Raw genomic sequence first — 20134 nt, forward strand, 5'->3', positions numbered from 1 at the left:
CCATGCCATGGGCAGGGACACCTCCACTAGACCAGACTGCTCCAAGCCCCATCCAGCCCGGCCTTGGACACTGCCAGGGATGGGGCAGAGATGGACTGGCAGCTCAGGTCACCAGTTTGATGGATCTAATTGGGCACTGAGGGGCTGAGCTCTCCCTCCTGTGGATCCTCTCCACACTCCATGCCTTTTTTGGGCACCAACCTTGTAAAGAACGAAAAGGCAAAACAAACTCCCCGTGCCTGGGTGAGAAGCAGAGCCAGCAGAGTCCAGGCACTGCTGCCACGGATTTTGGGGCAGGGTCAGGTCCCAGGGCTGGCAGACACAGACACTACAAGCACACAGTGAGGAGGAGGAGGAGGAGGAACTGCAATCTAATACATACACCTTCCAGCAAATTCGCAGGGGCCGTCCTGGCGCCGGTCAGATCCTGGATGAGAAACTCTGTCCAGTCCATGTATTTCTCCTTGATTGCTGGGGAAAGGAAGGGAAGGGAAGAAAAGAAATGCTTAGCACAGCAGACTGCAGCGACTTGCCATGTGTGTGTCACACAGTGGACCTGGAGCATTTATTAAGAAGAAATTCTTCATTATTAGAGGGATGATGCCCTGGTACAGGTTCCTCAGAGAAGCTGTGGCTGCCCCATCCCTGGAAGTGTCCAAGGCCAGGTTGCACACGGCTTGGAGCAACCTGGGACAGTGGAAGGTGTCCCTGCCCATGGCAGGGCAGGGAATGAGATGATTTTTCATGTTTCTTCCAACCCAAACCATCCTGTGATTCAATCAGAAACATCTCCTCAGGATTTACCAGCTCTAAAGTTTTGGATGCAACTGCAACTCAGACAAGGGAAAAAAAGCTGGTTTGTTGTCCAGTTCTTTGGGCAACCTGTGCACACAGTCACATCCCAAAAAAAGGGAAGGTGTTGCTCCACTGTAGCCACTGACAGTGATTTACAACATCGTGGTTTATCATGCCCATCTCTCCCATTCAGAATTGGCCACTGCCTGTGTAACCACTCGATTCCTGCTTATCACCTGGGCTCAGATGTGATTTATAAAGTCTCTCTGTATGTTCACTAATGACCTCTGGGAAAAAAAGAAGCTGTGCAAACTTTCAATTCCTTGACAGGAGACCAGAAACTCCAGGTGCTTTTCCAGCAGAGTAGAAAAATCAACCCTGAGAACATCATATATCAGCTGCTGAGTCAATACACTAGCAAGAAGAAAGACTTAAAAGTCTTTCCCTTATGAGGAACTCCTGTTTCATTTAGGAAAAAAAAAAAGAATAATTTTTGAGGTAAACACTGTGAACCAGCATTAATTTAGGACATGTATGCAGCTTCATAAGATTTGAACTGAAATATATAAATTTTGCCTCTAGGATTCACATTCCAGGTCAGTTCTTGTTTAAATCAGTGGACACATGAAGGCAATAATTGAGCAAATCTCAGCTTGACAGACAGAGATGCCTCTTCAAATGCACTGTGCAGCTGCAATCAAAAATCCAGAAATTCGACTTTACTTCTGCCTGCCTGTAGATGAGAATTAAATTACAGCTCAAAATTTGTTTTCTCTCCAAGCTCATCTTACTTAAACGTGAGAGAATCATCAGGAATACAGTTATATTGCTAACTCAGAAACACCTACAGAAGGGAAAAATCACAAGCATTTGAAAATTTAAACATTTCCTCTGAATAAATAGCTCAATTTGTTGTTTAAAGACCATTACCCCATGGTAATCCACAGGATTGGGCATGGATAAAGACACAAGCCATGCCCAGGGCACCTTACCTCAACCTCATTTCTGAGCTGTGCTCCTTCCCCAAAAGCCAGTTCTCCCAGCTTGAGCTATATACCCCATTTAGATATCTAAATTACTTTAAATGTGCATTTAAATGTAGTTAAAATTATCAAACCTTGCACTGCTGGACTTGAGCCTCCATAAAATAGCGTTTGAACTTGCCTGGAACCATTCTAAGTCTTTTGCAGCACCAGTTTTGCATGATTTCTGGAAGATTTATGACCTTTGCATTATTTAAGATGAAAGAACAGCCTGAGAAGAAATGGTTTAGGTATGACACTTTCTCTCTCAACACCCCTGCTGTGTACACCTCATCAGTTCCTGTCCACCTACCACAGGATAAAGAAAACAAGCTGAATTTTGGCAGCAGGGAGAGGACAGTGATTGTGGTAATGAATGAGGCTGGAGTCCCCCAGCTCAGACTCCTGCCTCCCCCTGAGCACAGCTCTGGGTGCAGCACAGAAAGGTGCAAGTTGAACTCCAATTCTGGCTCATTCCCACAAAGTTGTCAGCCAAATTTCTGAATGCCAGAGCTTCACTACCAAGGAATGACAAATGTGATAAAAAGCACACACTTTGAACTTTCAAAGCTGGCAGGAGTGGGGGGGAGGGAGATGGGGGGAGAATAGGATTTTCAGAGTTGACAACAGATTAACAGATTTCAGGGGCTTCCACTTCCAGATGCCCAACTGGAGATGTCATAATGATGCCTGATTCACAGATCTGGCTGTCTGTCAGTCTCCCAGTGTCTTTCAGAGAGAAAAAAAAAAACCCCAAAAAAAAAACCCTGTCCTTTTTGAAAAGACTTGCACCTCACAGTTTGACATCTAAATAAGCTGCTCTCCACATTCAGATCTGGATTAGAGGCTTCCAAAGTCCAAAAGTCACAAGGTGACCTCTGTTTTCAGACTGAACAGGCTCAGCTGAAAAAAAAAAACTGAGCTATTCTCACTTTCTAGGTGGTTTCAGAACCATCCTTCCCATACAAATCTAATTTCTAGGGTTTTCCTTTATTATCCTTTTGTGGCACAGATAAAACGACTCTGAAAACCTCTGAGAGACAGGAAATTGCACTGGAAGTTGTAGAAACAGGGATTTGTACCTTCCTCTGTGCCTACAGAGCACAATCAGCCTTCTCAGCTTTACAGTTCAAGTCACCACAGTGCAAATATTAATTTTTAGTAGTAATGAAGTGAATCTGAATGATCACGATATCTGCAAAAGCCTTTGAGGACCAAGCAAAATGTTAAACAAATATATTCAAACCAAGGAAAATCTGCTGGGTAAATGAGAAGAGCTGTCAGTGCCATGCATGGGTGCCCAACCTGAACATCCCTCTCCAGAAATGCTGCAGACTCCTTCAGCACTGGAGACTGAAGCAGTGAACTTTCCATCACTATTTCCCATTTTCCCTCATCATTAGCTACAGGAAAAGGCTCTACTGAACCTCTCCTACTGCTGGACAGGCTGGGAGAACTCTGCTTTTTTTGCAGCTGGTGGGAAGGGAAGGTGGCCAGGATAAAGAATTTTGCTCCGTGGTGACCTAAACTCCACTAGTATTCCTGTTTGCAAAACATTTTCTCCTGCCTTACATGAATTCAGGGAGTCAGGAGTGGTCCATGGGCTTCAGACACCTGAAAAAGATCCCACATTTCCCTCCCCAGTTCCTGAGGAGCAGCTGTAGGGATGAACCAGCTCCCAGGTGGGCTGGTGGAGGTGAACCACTCCCAACAGACCTCAGTGAAATTATCCACACCTGCAAAAGTAAAAAACAGTAAAAAAAAGCCTTGCAGCTCACTGCCTCCTTCCATGAAAAATTATTATTTCACAGATCACCTTCCAGTTTGGCAAATATTACAGCAAATTCTTGAATGAGTAAGAAAAAGGACCTTTCCAACATTAAGACTCAGGTTGTAAAATTGAGTGCCCCTTCCACCAAGAAATGGATCATATCCAATATCCCCTCCAATTCTTCCCATTTTTCTCCACTCTTCCCACTTTTCCCTACTTGATTCACCTTGCCCACAACATCTCTGACTCCCATTCCTCTCTCCTTCTCACCCACTGCCATTTCCTCACTTTTGCTCATTGGTCTCCTTTTCCCAAGCTGTGTCCTGAGACTCCAGGCTGCATTTGGACCTGGCACACCCTGAGGAGCAGGGGCTGCTGCCAGATTGGCCTGATGTGCCAATCCCCATCAGTATTTATCACCAGGTTTTCCCCATCAGTATTTATCACCAGGTTTTCCCCATCAGCTGCTCAAGCCCAGCCCCTTCCCCTCGCTCTGTGCATGCTGACCATGAAAACCATTCCAAGAGCAGCTGGAAATGCTGGAGCAAGGCACACCCCATGCCCTCCAATCCCCCTGAACACGTGCCCCAGAGGCAGGACAGCAGCTTCATTCCCTGCAACCCTGTAAATCTCTGTGCCCTGCCTCAGCCTCAGCACATAATGGGTTCAGATTTATCTGCCTCTCTAGAGAAATAAGAGATTAAAAGCACATTCACAGTCCCATGGCAGCACTGATGCACAGGCACTCCATTCAATGAATATGAGATACTATTATCACATTAGCAACTCTTGGGATTTTATCTCGTTTTCTAGTAGTTGCTGTTTTGCTGAGAGCCACTCCTCTCAGGTTTACATGGAAATTCTCATTTTCCTTTTTTTTTTTTTTTCCCAAGAACAGGACACTGCAAAAACACACACACACATATATATTAGATACAAGAATCAGATTACATTTAAGATACATTAAAATAAAGCTGCTGGTGCCAGAAAGAAATGCCCAGAGCCTGGAGACAAAGATCCCAGATCAGCAGGAGAGCACCTGAAGGGCAACACAAGGGAATTCCAGCCACTCCATCTAGCAGGGATGGGTGGAAATCTGCTACAGGTCACCCAGCCAGCAAAACTAAGGCTGGACAGGGCTTGGAGCATCCAAAATCTAGAGGAAAATGTCCCTGTCCATGGCAGGGAGATGGAGAAAAAAAAAAAATCTTTAAGGTCCCTTCCAACCCAAACCATTCTGTGACTCTGTGACAAGATATGCAGTTTTTTAAAAGCTAAACAGCATATTGCAAAACTATAGGAAGCTTACAATATTGGCATTTTCTTTTAATTTTAAAGTTGTCACAAATTCGGTGCAATATTTATAAGTTACAAAAATATTAACACATAAATGTTGTAACTATGTTATAAAGGTCTAAATGATGGAGTAGAAATGAGATGTCTTTATATCAAAATAACAGAGAATGCTAAAACAATTTGTTTAGACTTCACCCATCAAAACAATTTGTCAAAACTGACATGTTCTCACAAAATATTTCCATTTTGATAAAACAGCATTTTGACAGGAAACGGTTGACTCCCCACATTTTCATTCCTCTTGCTGAACTATTTACATCCTTGTGAACCAGACTGGATGTGAAAACAGGATGGGGGCTGAGTGCTGCCCCCAAGTAAAGGCTCAGGCTCTTTCTGAACCCTCCCCCAGACCTTCAGGGCTGGGAACACTGCATACCCTACAAAGCCAGATCCCATATTAAGGATTTCCAAAATAAATCATGTAAAATTTACATTAAAAAAAATTTACTTAATGCTTTAATGACATTTTTGATAAAAACGACTGTTTGCTTTGAATTCTTTTGTGGGGCTCCCTGAAAAAAAGCCAAATGGGGCTAAAGACATCTTCAAACAATTTCTTACTTAAAACTTCAAACAATCTTCTGTTCTCACAGCAGCAGAGTTGTGGTTTGAACTGGATCACAAAATAATGCAAATTCAGTCCAGAAAAGAAAAGGAAGTGCATCAAAAGCTGTTGATCTGATTTCCTTGTGGTGCAGCCACAAATATCATGAGACCCCAACTTCAGAGCCCAGGCACTGCCTTCTATACACCTGTCTTAAATAAAGTGTTCAAGGAAAATATTACACAGAGAGGATTTTCATGGAAACCAGAAGTCATGAGGCACTGTCCATCAAAGAATGCAGGTGCTCAAAGGACACTTCTGGACCAGCAGCACTCTGTGCTCCCATTCATGTGAATTTACAACAGGCTAATGAACAGATGCTGGAAGGAAGTGTGATTTCTGTAGGAGAATGTGTAACTCTTGCATTCTCTCAGTAGATGATCCTTTAAGCTGTTGATTAATCTGCTTGCTCCTAATTATCTCACTTTTTAAAAAATAAAACTGAGTAAGTGCAAACTTCAAATGAATGTTTAGCCCATGTGATCTACTTAATTTAATAACAACATTCTGCATATTTGTTACATTTTCTTCAAGCTATTTGGTGTCCTTTGTTTTTTCAGGCTATCCAAACCACCCTGAGCTCATTTCTAAAAGAAGACTACACTGTAGTTTCTGTGGTCCTGACCCAAGAAAGGGCCAGCACACAGACTTTAATCCTTGCACACCCAACTCTGCATGAAAAAGCAGTCCTTGATTAGAAAGAGGAGAGAAGAAAAAGAAAAAACAAACAGGTAAAGGCATGAACACATGCTTTAGATTCTCACCTGAACTCACTCACAGTTTTTTTCTATTAAACTACACTGAATTTCAGTACAATAAGACTTTTATCCTTCCTGCTGCCATTCAGGGTTTCCAGAAATTATCTGCTTATATCCTCTGGATCAAAACAAGCAAGTTCATGAGCAAAAGCTGTTTCAGTGTCCACAGGACACTCTGCTTCCCAACAGCCTTTGAGCCCTTCACAGACATGCACACCATCCCCCTTGGGTTTCCCTGGTCTTTAATTAACTGCTATCTTTTAACAATAAAAAAGCAGCAGGTGGTTTGGGAGTTGCTTTTTCATTTCTTGAAATGAAAAAATGCACTGGCTATGAACTCCAATCCAGCTGCAGGAACTATGGGTGGAAGAGATGGGATGCTGTGGGAGAAAACCATCAGTGTGTGCACACAGGGTGAGTGGATGCTCTCATACTGCTATTATTATTATTATTATTATTATTATTATTATTATTATTATTATTATTATTATTATTATTATTATTATTATTATTATTGTAAAAATCCCCTCCATTAACTCCCTGCAGCCCAGGAAGCTGAACAAGACACTTTGTCCTGGCAGAAGGGTCACCATCACCAACCACAGAGGCACTCCCAAGCAGTAGGATCAGCTGTCTTCACCCCAAACACAACACTGTGGATACAGACACACTCTGCTGACATCCCACTCTGTGGCTTTCTGCTTCCAAGTCCAACTGCCCAAGATCAGAAGAGGAATTTTCCTCCTGGATCCCAACAGTGCCAGACCAGCCTGCCCTGACTCCCTGAGCACAAGAGCCTCAGGGACCCACCCAGCAGTAAATTATTTACTCAAAAGTGCTGTGATTAATTACCTCCCTTCAGTCAAAGTCAATACTTGGCCTGCACTGAAGTATTTAAAATAATTTTTAGGAAAGGGGTAAAAAAGAGAGGGGTGCTGATAATGGGAAGGGACTCTGATCTGTCTTGCTGGTGTCACTTATCAATTACAATCAGATTATGTAGATAAGGAGCAGCAGCAAATCCATCAGCTCCACCTGCACTGGTTTGAAGGCTTCACCCAAGTGTGACCAGCACCAGCCAGCCTGGAATCACCCAGACACAGCACTGCTCTCCCTCAGGATTTGGGGAATGAGGGGAGGGAGAGGCAGGTGGGGCAAGGCAGGAGGAGAGGAGAATTAATCTCTTCCCACCCTTCACCTTGAAGGGATGCAAACAATCCCTTCACCTGGTCCTTCAGCATAATAAAAAGTCACCTGTGGCCATCCAGCCTCAACAGGTTGGAATTTAATGATGAAGCATTCAGCTGTCTGAAGCATTTACCATGGATTTCTAGCCAGGTTAATGGCTGGGCTCAATGATCTTTTCCAACCCAAACAATTCTTATGATTATTTATTTAAGATTTTTTTACACTGATTTCACCTGGGACACAATTCTGAGTAGGTGGCAAAACCCACCCTCATTAACACTACCAAAAAATTGGGAAGGGAATGCAAAAATATCTCCTGGACACAGCCATGTTTAAGTGGTTGTCCTGGTTTAGGGCAAATTTAGGGAGGAAACTTCTGAAGTGGTCTTTTCTAGAAAGCAAATTCAAGCAGCCCCTTGCCCAACCAGTTTGGGAGGTAAACCTTCTTCAAGAAAAGTGGAAAAAAACCTGTTTATGTAACAAGCAAAGTATTCACAAGCATAAAAAATTAATAATATTAAAAAATGGAATCTCTAATTGTTCTGAAGAGATGGCAAATTCAGAGTCCTTGTTGTCAGCTCAGCTCACTCAGTCTCTCATCAGTCTCTCCTGTGCTGGAAAATGCCACATCCCAGGCTCCAGTGGGTCACAGCTGTGAGCTCCTGATGTTTTTCTGGGGTTTCACTCCAGAGCAGGGCTAATCAGTTCCGAGAAGAAGAAGAAGAAAAGCGACAGTGTGGGGAACTTCCCTGCCTCACCTAGCTAAAAAACTAACTAAAAGCAAAGGGGAGCTCTCTCCTGCTGCCCATGCTGCAGACAACACAGTCTGTGAGAAGGAAAGCTGAAGCTCTTATCTCTTTGTTTTTTAATAAAGCCACCTCAGACATTCCACAGCTTCTCCTTCTCCCCTCCCTTGGCTCCCAGATCTGGTTTGAAAAGCACAAAACTCAATATCCAGCATAAGCAGAACAGACAACTGGGGACACAAGCAGCATAAAGACATCCTAGGACAGTGGGTCAGTTATCTGCAGGCAGGAATGAAGGCTGATTATTCTGATTTTGTTACAGATTCCAACCTGGCAAAAATGGGCTGATTTTAGTCTCAGTTACCTGTGTGATAAATTGGGAAAAATCCTGAGGTGTAGCTACAAAGTCAGAGTGTTTCACCCAGAGTTAGTGGTTTGTGCTCCTCCAAAATTTCTTACCTAAACATAAACTGCACACTCTTTAAAACAACAGCAGGAACACTGCTCTCTGCCCCATTCAATTCTAGGGACAAGGTAACTGAATTTCACTGTTGTCAACAACAGTCTTAGAAACAAACCAGGACTGACTGACTGAAATTATCTTGGATGTGCACACAGAGCTCCTGAAAGGCATTTCTGAAGGCAGGCAGTGCCTGGGTTTTGAAAGCTCTGCACACACCACCTAACCATAGGGGTTCTGCCATCATTAGTATCAATGACCATTAGGGTGATGGCTCACTGTGAAAATGAGCATCCAAACTCTGCAGCTCCTGGCACTTAACCCCAAGCCTCCATGCACATTCCCTGATTATTTTTTCCTTCCTTGTGCATTAAGCACCGTGCCCAGGGCCCAGAAGAGATGGATTGAGAGCTCCAGCTCCCAATCTCCAGACGCAGGAGTCTTAATGAAGGCCTTGTGAAATCAGCAGTTTGGGAGCTTTCAGGGAAAAGAGGGGGGAACCTGGCATTGTGACTGCAATTTCTACATCAGTTTTTAGCCCATAGAGACAAAACAATAATAACAATAACATTGTGAGAGAGCTGTTATCCAGGGAAAATCAGCATCTTAACCAACGTGCTCAGAAGCAAAACCAGCTCACAGAGCTCAGAGTGACTGCATGAGAAGGATTATGAATTCACCTGTGTGAGAAACAAGTACCAGATTCCTTGCACTTAGCAGGCATTTTTGCATGGTTATTTCCTTCCAAATTGTAGCCCCTCTGGGTGAAAACCAAAAAAGTATTTAGTCATCTTTGCAGGCAGAGAGATTGACTGTGGCAGGTAGACAGAAATGCACAGACAAACATAAGAGAAATTGTAAAATCCTGAAAAGATTAAAAATTTCAAAAGTGAAAGTTTTAAAAGGTTTTTAAAAGTAAAATTTAAAAGTTTTGAAAGCCATGGGGGAGGATGTTTGTGCTGCTTGCCCAGCCATCAGTCCTGGTAAAGTCTTCCTGTAGCAGTCCACATTCCCTGTGAACTTGTTCCACATCAAAAACACAGAAAGAGGAAAAAAAAAAACAAGTGTCTACAAAGCAAAATGCTGAATTCCTAGATAAATCCCCATCCAAATCAGAATTCCTAACCACAGCCAGCACTACTGCAAGCCAGCCACCAGCTTGGTTCAGAGCTGAATCAGTATTTGTGAGCAGCACGGGCACACACTGGCTGTGTGGGTATGAACTGGGGTCTTTCACATAAAATGACACTGCCCCAGGTGTCACTGATGCCACACAGCAAAGAAAGAAAACCTGGAGGTTTCCTGAACACCAAACTCCCTCCCCTTGGCTCGCTTGGCAATGGACACAGCTCCATGCCCTGCGCCTTTGGGATGTCACAGACCAGCCCCAAATAGATTTTGTGGCATAACAACACCTAAAATTTATGGGCCATTCCATCCTGGGATGTCACTGCAGTATAAATATCCTGCCCAGGGCTCTGACCTCACACCTCCAAACTCCATCCAATTATCCCCCTTACTAAGTGCCTCTTCTCACTCCCAAACCCCACAGTCACTTTCTGAAGGATAGTATTTGGAGACAGCTCTGCAAAACCCAACAAATTTACAGCAGCACAATGTTCTTACATAAAGCATAAACCAGTTCACTGCACAATTATGTTGTTTTTCCCTGGTAGTGCCAACAGTCTACAGCAAATATCCACTACAAATAAAAGCATCAAAACATAGAAGACAAATAGAGGGATGTGATGTCCAAGAAATCCATTCTGATTTGGGGTTGGGATTTTAGGTTTCTCTTTTTTTTTCATTTTGTGTATTCTACAGAAAGAGGAGAATGATGCTTGCAGTTTTACTGTATGCATTATACTGTTTAATATACAACAGAAGAACCACCAATAGAAAAAAAAAGAGAAAGCACTGAAATTTTGGTTAATGTAAACCAAACTGGAGGAGTTTTTTAAGAATCACAGAATGGTCAGGACTCTTGTTCCATCCCTACCGTGGGAAGGGACACCTTCCACTAGGCAAGGTGGCTCAAAGCCCCATCCAGCCTGGTCCTGAACACTTCCAGGGATGGGGCAGCCACAACTTCCCTGGGCACTGTGCTCCAAATCTTTTCCATTTTTTTTCTTTTTTTTCCACCAGCAGTGATTTCCAAGTGAAAAGCAAGCCATTACCAGTTTCAGCCTGACACCCCCAACACAAAGATGCATCCCAGAGGCAAGAGGCAAAGGGATTCTTTGCTGGAAAACTCTGTCAGGACTCAGGCTGGTGCCACTGTACTTAGGTTAGTGAGGAATTTATGTTTCAAGAGGCTGACCTCAAACAGAGTTGAAGGAATAAAGCAGGTATTTATTGTAAGTCCTTCAGAGGATAGACCTTGGGCCTGGCTGTGGGCTCCAAGGTGGACTTGTAAGGTCAGATGTAAGGATTTGCCTGTGACTCTCCCCAAATCTCACTGCTCATCCCCAGAGCTTGGGACAACAATGGGAATCCAACCATTCCCACGACCCAGCACACTCCCAAATCATCATGGAAATAGCAAACAAGCCTCATTCACCACGACTCCAACTTCTGACACCCCATGAAGCAGAAACATATGTCTTCAAAAAAATCCCATCAAACTCATTTCACAATTTACAGCGCATTCTGTAATTAATCACATTTGTATTGCCAGCTCCTAATGACTGAATCCCGTTTAATCACTCTGGAGCCTGTCAGCTGTGTGATGTGAGCACCACAAATCAGAACCTGCAGGGCCTGATGAACATTCATCATGCATCCTTCCCCAAATTAATGGTACAGTCAAAGCACAGCCAGGCCCCATGAGGTGCTCAACATCCTATGCACAAAATGTAAATTCATAACCATCATCACAACACCATCAAAGAAATACTCCATCAAGGATCATTTTGTGCTTGCTAAACATGTGTTTTCTTCACTTGGAATCAGAAAAGGAGCTTGAACTATAAATCCCAGGATCAAAAGCATCCCCTGAAACTCTGAAGAGTTGAAATCTGAATCAGAGATCAACGTGGAACATTATGCAAGGCAACGTGTGAAGTGAGAATTACAATGTGCTTGCTACAGGACCTGAAACAGGAGCAGCTTTTCCACAGTGCTCTAAATTTCCTTTGAATTATAAAACTTTAGTTTCTCCATCAACCTGGGACATTCTGCCTGGAGATGATGATGCTCCATTGAACCCAAATGCCTTCACTGCTAAATCAAATATCAGCGCAGAGCCATGGTTCATTCAACTGGTTTGTGAGCCCTTAATCTCATCTTCATCATACAATGCTTCCTCTTAGGTTTTTTTGCCTTCTTTCTAAATAAATTTAGATATTCTACATGAAGAGTACTTCCCAACAGATCCACCTGCTGAGAAGGTCAAGCTCAACAGCAGAACTGCTCAGAGCAAAGCAGGGATCTATGGTAGAGGTAATTTCAGCAGTCAAAACATTCAGGGTGCAGATGCTTCCCATGGGCAGGGACTCCTCACTGGCCTTCCCAGAGGTGTTTGGCACAGCAGAATTGCAGGATTTCCCCCTCTCTAGGTTCTGTACTCATCAGGGCACAGCCTCTTCAGTAAAACCGGTACAACACATAGCAGGATGATTTCCTGAATCTGGAAAGGTTTCCCCTGGATATAATTAATCTTCTCCATCAACTCCAGCACTTTAAGAAGTAGCTACATTTTTTACACCTAAAAACGCTGACTTTCCCCTCATTTCTTCATTCCCAAGTGACAGCGTGGGGAAAGAAGCTTTTTTTAGCTACAAACACAGGAGGTGGATGCTCTGCCTCTCAACACAAAATCAACCATCAATCAGGATGGGTTTCAGCATGTCCTTAAGCTCATTTGTGTGTCTGGGTTTTATTCCTTCTGTGACCAAAATCAAACGGAAGCAAGAGCACGCACACAGAGACACAGACACAGATTATTTGGGAATTCAGAGCAAAAAAGTTCTCCAACTTCATGCAGAAGGGCCAGAACTGACCCAGAATTTGATATCTGGCTTGGAAGAATTGATTTTTAGTTGTCATCAGGAAAATGCTTTATAGGAGCATCCCTTAAAGCTCCGCTCTGTGTTATCAGCCACCTCCACGGGCTCCAGGAGCACATATGGTCTGCTTCAGGAATCCAGCCCCTTCCACGGTGACTGGGAGCCCACATTATCATGCATAATGAAGGAAAAATCAAGTGCAAGTCACAGCTGGCTGGGGATCATGCTGGTGCTTGCATCTGCCACTAGCAGCTTCCCAAATTCACTCCGTGCCTGCTCCTCACGAATCCGAGGTGCACCTGAAGGAAAGCTCTGCTGAAGGGATGGCACTGGACATGTTGGTTTGTCCTTGGCCTAAAAGAGTTCAGAAAATCCCCCCTCAGCTCAGCACTAAAAGGCATAATCTAATATCCAAACTGATCCAAAAAGGCCCACTGCAGAAAAGTGTACTTCAATTTTGGCATGCTCTGGATCAAATCCCTTGTGCTACTCAGCCTTCCCAGCTCCTATCCAAAAATATCACCTGTTTCTCTGATATAAACACCCCAAACTGTGCCTAACTTTGAATATCAAAGACATGTTTTTTTTTTTTTTTTAAGTCCCCACAGATGTCTCCAATAGAGATTAATTAAGTTTGACCATGCTTTACCTTTTATATCATTAACTACCTAAGTCAAGTCTTACAGCTGAAGTGGCATTTCCATTCCAGATCTCCTCTGGGGAAAATTACAGGAGACTGGGGAAGAGAAATTAAATTCAATTATCAAGAATGACTATTTAAAAATCTCTCAAACTAATAATTTTTTAAGAGTATTTTATTAAAAATGCATTTAGCCAGACATTAATTAAATTGACAATTACAAAAATGAGTGGTCTGCACCCACTGTTATGCTTTCAGGGTCAGTCATCCCATTTTTCTGTGGTTTCTGGGCCTTTTAGCTCCACAGCTTGAGAGCAGATGTCCCAGGACATGGTGTGAGCGTGGAAGAACAACTGTGGATGTTCACTGCTGGATATTCAAGGCATGGGGACGTCCAGAGGCAGGAGCAAGGTGCACATGTCAGCAGTGTTTGCTTGAATAATGACACTGTAGTCTCCTCAGTGACAACAAACCAAGCCTAGAAACAGGGCTGTAATTCTTCTGTTCAATACTGAACAGATTCTCAACTTCTCTGCATTTTGTTCCATGTGCACATGGTCTGAACCAAGGAGCTGGATAATGTCAAACACTGGTTAAACTCAGAGCAACAGGGCCAGGAGTCATGAAATGTTTTTGGGTTTTTTTAAGGAGCCTCACAGAGGCTAATTATGAAATTATTTCCATCTTGGCACTTAAATGTATTGGGAGGAGAATTTTGCTGTTTCACTCAGTGGATGCAAGAAGCTTTTTAAAAGAATTGTCAAAGAGAGTTTTTTTCTGAAATGGTCTCAAAGGTACCATCCAAAAACCCACCCTGTTCCACTTGCTGCTAAAAGGAGGTGGAAATCTCAGGGAATCTCTACTTGCAGAAAAGCCTGGTGTGTCTGCTCACTGCCTCTTCCTGCAGTATCTCCTTAGAAATGCAGCTTCTCATTCACAGCCTCTGCCCCAAGCTGCAATTACTCCTCTCCTGCCCTATCTCTGCTCCTCCAGCACAACCTGCACTAAACATCAGGCTCAAAACCAATGGTTTGGTCATGGTGGAGGCTGCAGACTGTGATCAGAATCATCAGCAACAGAAGGCAAAGCCATGGGGTCTCAGCTGCTCACCTCCAGTGCTCCAAGCATCCTGAACAGAGCCTGAGTCCCACTGAAATGAGCTTTCCTTGCAGAAATTGGTTTTGCCAACATTTTGGGCTGGATAAATCAGTTGTTGCAGGTCAGCATCACTTGCAAGGAGTTTTGCTGCATCAGTATTTGCTGCATCAGTATTTGCTGAAGTTTAATGCTTTTTGCTGTGCAATGGGCTTGAGCCTTGATCTACAGAGACAGAATCTCACATGCTGCCTGATAACACTACCAAGAAAATGGAACTCAGATCTGTGTGGCTTTGGACAGCCAAACTCCCTCAGATTCCAACACAACCTCTCCACTAATACAAAGCCCTGCTCATATGAAGCAGAAACCTCATGGGGCCATACTCCATCCAGCCTAGAGGGATAAATTTCAGTTCCCAAAGCTGCCCACTACCAAATCAACTGGTTCCACAGGAAAAGGAAAAAAAGCACTTTTGCACCTTCTCATGGCTAAAAGCAGCTAAGAAATGCCTCATTCCATACAACACCAGCCCCACCATTCCATGCAAGGTGTGGGGTTGAGAGGATCCCCAGCTCATGCTGATGCCTTCCCAAAGTTAGCTTTACCCCTCCAGTCACCCTTGCTTTTATCTCCCTACTCGCCTCATTTGCTTTTCGCTCGCTGGTCCAGCTGTGAAAACATCAACTGGCTTCAGTCCTGCTGTTCCCAAGGCGAAATCACATCCCCAAGGACTTTTTAGAAATTATTGCAAAAGACATGGAACACAGAGCTAACACATACCCTGATTTCCTCCTGGCCATTTTTCATGACTGCCAACCATAAAGAAACTTCACCAGCACAACCTAGCCCCAGCCTTGCTTGTAGAGAATTTCCATCTGCCTGCAAAAATCTCTGATACCCAGTGCAGAAGTGTCCAAGCCTCACTGGCCAGAGGGGGCCAGACCCCAGAGAGATTTGGGCTAGTTCTAGTCCTTCAAGCAGCAGCAAGCTGGGTGCTGAAGGCTTCCAAAACCCATAAAAATCCTATTTGGTTACAATCAGAAATGACCAGCATGCTCAAGTGATTTTCCTGCTGGATAATGAACTCAGCTGGAGTCCTGAAACACCTCCAGCTGAGATGGTAGAGGATGGATGGCTCCTCAGGTTTTAGGAAAAGGACAAAGTCAGGAGTTCTCTGCCTTAAAAACCCAGATGCAACATAAGGGCAGGATGAAATGAATCATTCTCTGATATTCAAGCATCTCCCAAACAGTGGAACAGGTATCAGGAGAAAACAAACAGAGCCCAGTACAATGCTGTGTACAGAATGGAACTAATATCAAGCTTGACTGAAAAAGTTGATTAAATTAGTTTAATTTAAAAGCCCAAACAAACCCTGAAGGAGGTTCTTTGTTTATTGCTTTTTACCAACAGCACACTTTACAGAAGAAGCACCATGTGGGCATGAAATATTCATTCATTAAATCTTTCATAAAGCTCCACACTATTGGTTTCACTCAGGATATATTTATAACTTGTCAAAGTCCCCGAAAATCGCTGCTTTTCCTTCTCCCCCCTCCAGACTGTTTATAAAAGGATTAGGCTTTCAGTTTTCATTGCAAGATCCCTGATCCTCAGCTCCACTCTTGCTTGTACACAAGGTGCTGCTTCTTTAATCATAACAGGATTCATCATTCAGCCTTCCCTGCACCACCTCACCATGCTGCACCCCATCCAGCTGCTGTGGGAATGGCAGCATCACTCCTTTTTGGGGGAAGGCAGCAGCACGTGGAGATGAAAGTCAGAACAGAGTGTTGGTGATATTTCTGCCTGATGTCAGGGAGGAATGATGCATCTGACTCCAAAGCTATCAGAAAGCTAATTAATTACTTTATGATACTGTATTATTCTATATTACATTACATCTAAACTGAACCTGCACAAGCACCCAACTGCACAGAATCCTGTGATTGTCACCTGACAGTCCCAACACACAGACATGGATTCAATGAATCAAAACACTCACACCAGAATCCAATCAAGCTAATTCCTTCAGGTCAACAATCTTCCTCAATGCATTCCAGCAGTGAACAACAAGAGGAGCAGCAATTGAGATAAGAATTATTTTTTTTCTTTCTCTGAGGTTCAGAGAATGTGAATCCCAGAAATATCCTTGGGAAGCTGTGCCTTGCTTTTCCCTGTGAAGAGAAATGCAGCTGGAACAGAGAGTCCACCCAAGCGAGGGAAGAGCAGGCAGAGAGTGGATTCATTTCAGCAGGGCCATGTCTGAGCCACTGGCTTTCAAACCTCATCCACTGGAGAACCACTTCTTGAACCCTTCCTTGGCTGCCAGCCAACCTCCAGATTAAAGCCCTGCTCCGAGCTGGGTTAATAACACACTAGAGTAAACAGTGCTGCATTATCCTCAGTGTTAGCTGCAAAACTAAGTCATATTTTTTTACAAGGTTTGCTGACTGCATGGCTCAGTTCAGTACAGGAACAAGGACAGGCTACAGCTAGAGATGAAAAGTATTTCCACCCAGAAATCTGCAAAAATCCAGGATTTGCATTAGGGGACAACTGCATCAGGGAAACTGTCAACCCTCTAAGGACTTGCACTGATATCTAATCCAGGTGTGGGCCAAATCTGATTTTTCCAAATTATCCTCAGTGATACTCTGTTCTATAGAAGGTGTCCCTGCCCGTGGCAGGGGTTAGAATGAGATGATCAGCAAGATCCCTTCCAACCCAAACCATCCTTGGGTTCTAGAATAAAAAAGCACCCAAAATCAGGTGCTGAACAGGCACCTGAGGTGCACTGCAGGTTCCTGAGCAGTTCTGGTGCCCACAGACACTGCACACAGCCCTGCCTGGCTGGACCACAGGCTGCCTGGCCAGTCCTGCTCCTTTTTCCCTCCCTCCATTTGCTTGTGAGCATAAATAAATATAAATACAGCACAAGCAGATGTTGTTGTCCCTGGAAACTCGGCTTGCTGGGCGTGTTTCTGCTGAAACGGCTTCTTAGTGGAAAATTAGGTTTTGATAAAAGTGTGTTTCTTTTCTTGCTTTTAACAAACAGAGCCTACTTCATGTGCAAGCTCTGGGCTTCCTTTTCTCCACTGGAAAACTAAACAATCTTGCATGGTTTCAGTTCTTCAAATGCCTGATCCTCAGCAAGGGCTGGGTTCCCCAAGAGCATCTCACGGGGCATGGAGGAGAAGACATCTCAAGATGAATGCACAAGGAGAGGCCAAAACCTCCTGAGACAAAGTCTAACCCAGGTAAAAGGGCAAGGAGGGACCAGCACCCACTTTGGGGGTGCTGAGTCTGCTGCAGCTCAACTCAAGAGAGTTTTTTGGCTGTTTAAACCCAAAGACAGCCACCCTGATGGTTTTGAGTGGAAAAACGCTTTTTCCTGAAGGAAAATCCTGGTGAGTACAAAGCAGAGGCTTTGAATTTATGAATGAAGGGGAGAAAGGAACTTTTCCAAGCCAGTTCCATCAGATACTCCAGAGAAGCAAGAAGAGTGAGCCCAGCTGATGAGACCTGGCCTCAGGGAAAACTTTCCCCTTAGCAGAGGGCTGAGAGTGCCCCAAGGTCACCACCTGAGCCACAGAGCCCCTGCAGAGCCAGAGACTTATCCACAGTCCCAAAGAACACTTCTACTGCACTCCCACAACACTTCTAAACAAAAACACCTGTGTTGAACCAAACATTGCTTTCCCCCCTTGATTTTCTCCATCACTCACAGAGCTACAGCAGTGCACATCTCACATTTCCCACTCAGGACATGATTATTTTTTGTCTGAGTTTCACAACTGAAATATCAGGATAATCCATTTACTCCTCACTCCACCTAATAAACCTGCCAGCATCTCATCCCTACAAGGCTCTCTGCAGTTATGCCTCTGGACCTGAAAAGGAAAATCCAAACAGAAAATGTTGACCTCAAGCCCAGCAGACCTGGAGATGATCAAAACCCTCTGCATTTGATAAAGTCTACAACTCAAACTTCTTGCAAAGCCTGACCCACTGGCCAGGCTGTGCCACATTCACACAGTAGCTCAACAATTAAAAATTCTATTCCCAAAACACAAGTGGAGGGCTGCTATGCTCAGTTTACCCCAAAAAGGCCTCTCTTGGCAATACCAAGTCTTCTGAAAGTAACTAAAGCCGGCAGCACATGAAAAAGATTTACAGTTTCACACAACAGTGAAAAGAGCATTTTCCCTATCAAGACAACATTATCCTGATGCCACTCAAGCCACCAGCAGACTCTTGAATTTTCACATCCCAGGCTGAGGGATCTGACTCATGCCAAGGGAGGGAAGGAAAAACTACTGAGGGTGCTCTAAGGAAAATATGTTTTTCTCAGGGGCAAGTCTGCAAGGGGCTACGAGGGGCTGGGAGGAAATGCCAAGCCATGGCATGCTCCAATGAATTCCAGCTCCTGGAAACTCCCAAGATACACCAGAGTCAACTGACCTGACTCCTACTACAGCAAATTTCAGCCAAATCCAGCATTTTTACCTCCTCTCCTCCCCTTTGCCGTCATCAGGAGAGCTAAGGGGAAAAAAAAAAAATCTATTTTTTTATGTGCTCGTTAAGTATGATCTGCTAAATGTTCTATGCCAATGCATAAAGCTGCCTACTATGCTAATAGAATATTTAATTGACATTTATTTGCTGACTAGTTATTTATGCTAACGTCATCCCTGCATAATTAATAGTCTGCTAAAGTCGACTTGAAAAGCACACATAAAACACTGCACTAAGAGTCATTTGCAGCATTTAAAATAAAGAAATCCTGCCATCTATTTACATTAGCCTAGTCTAAACTCAGTTTTGATGGAATAATAGGATAAAGATGGGGCAGAGATTTTAAGAAACAGCCCTGTATACTGCTTTAGAAACATCCACAGGCTTTGAGAGTGCAACCTGCCACAGAAGATTTCCGAGTTTCATTTCACTTGGCTCGAGGGCCCAGTTCTTAGCTGATGTAAAACAGCATAAGCTCAGTGAATGCCTACTTATTTTCTCCAGCCTCAAGCTCTTAGGAAGTAATATTTCAGGTGAAAGAGCTAAACCAGGGCCAGATCTGCTGCCCATACCACTATAAAAGCAAAAGGAGAAGTCCACCCTGCCCATCTGATCTCTCTACCTGCAAGTTCAGTTTAATTTTTACTTCCTCTGGGATGAGATCACCAGGGGGAAGATGACTTCATTAAAAAAAAACAAAAAAAAAAAAACCCCAACTATATCCCTGACTGAAAGGGAATCTCTGAACACCCTCATCCATTGCAGAAACATTATCTCTGATCTCTGTGTCCTTCTTTTGAGAACCCACGGACAAGCTTTGCATTCAGCAAGGCAGCTCCAAAAATGATGCTGAAAGCCAAGGGTATGGACCACACCACCACCACCCTGAGCTGTGACCCCAAAAAAAGCCTTCTGTGTGTCTTGGAGTGACATCAAACCCACACCTGCAACACAGCAGACCATCTTCTGGCCATTCAGAACCACCCTGCTGTAAACTTCACCAAATCCAACCAGATTCATTCCTCCCCTCCTTCACACTGCTGACCTCAAAGAGCAGGATTTTGCTCTGTGATAGATTCACATGATAATATATAAAACCAACCAAACAAAAAAAGCAGTAAGTTGCCATTTGAAGGTAACCCAATATGCCCTGGCACAAGTTTTATCTCCC

The 20134-nt window shown here is 43.8% G+C and overlaps 1 protein-coding gene across 1 annotated transcript in view; it reads right to left on the reverse strand.

Annotated features, from left to right (window-relative positions):
* SFMBT2 (Scm like with four mbt domains 2) overlaps positions 1-20134 on the reverse strand; it is a gene marked incomplete at both ends in the record, with an annotated part of 92313 nt that overhangs the window by 59149 nt on the left and 13030 nt on the right. Inside the window, one exon of the mRNA XM_084205631.1 lies at positions 383-471. Coding sequence (XP_084061757.1) covers positions 383-471 — 89 coding nt within the window. The remainder of the gene's footprint in view (positions 1-382; positions 472-20134) is intronic.

The sequence above is a fragment of the Fringilla coelebs genome (genome assembly GCF_963513975.1).
Source record: "Fringilla coelebs genome assembly, chromosome: 5".
Classification (NCBI taxonomy): Eukaryota; Metazoa; Chordata; class Aves; order Passeriformes; family Fringillidae; genus Fringilla; species Fringilla coelebs.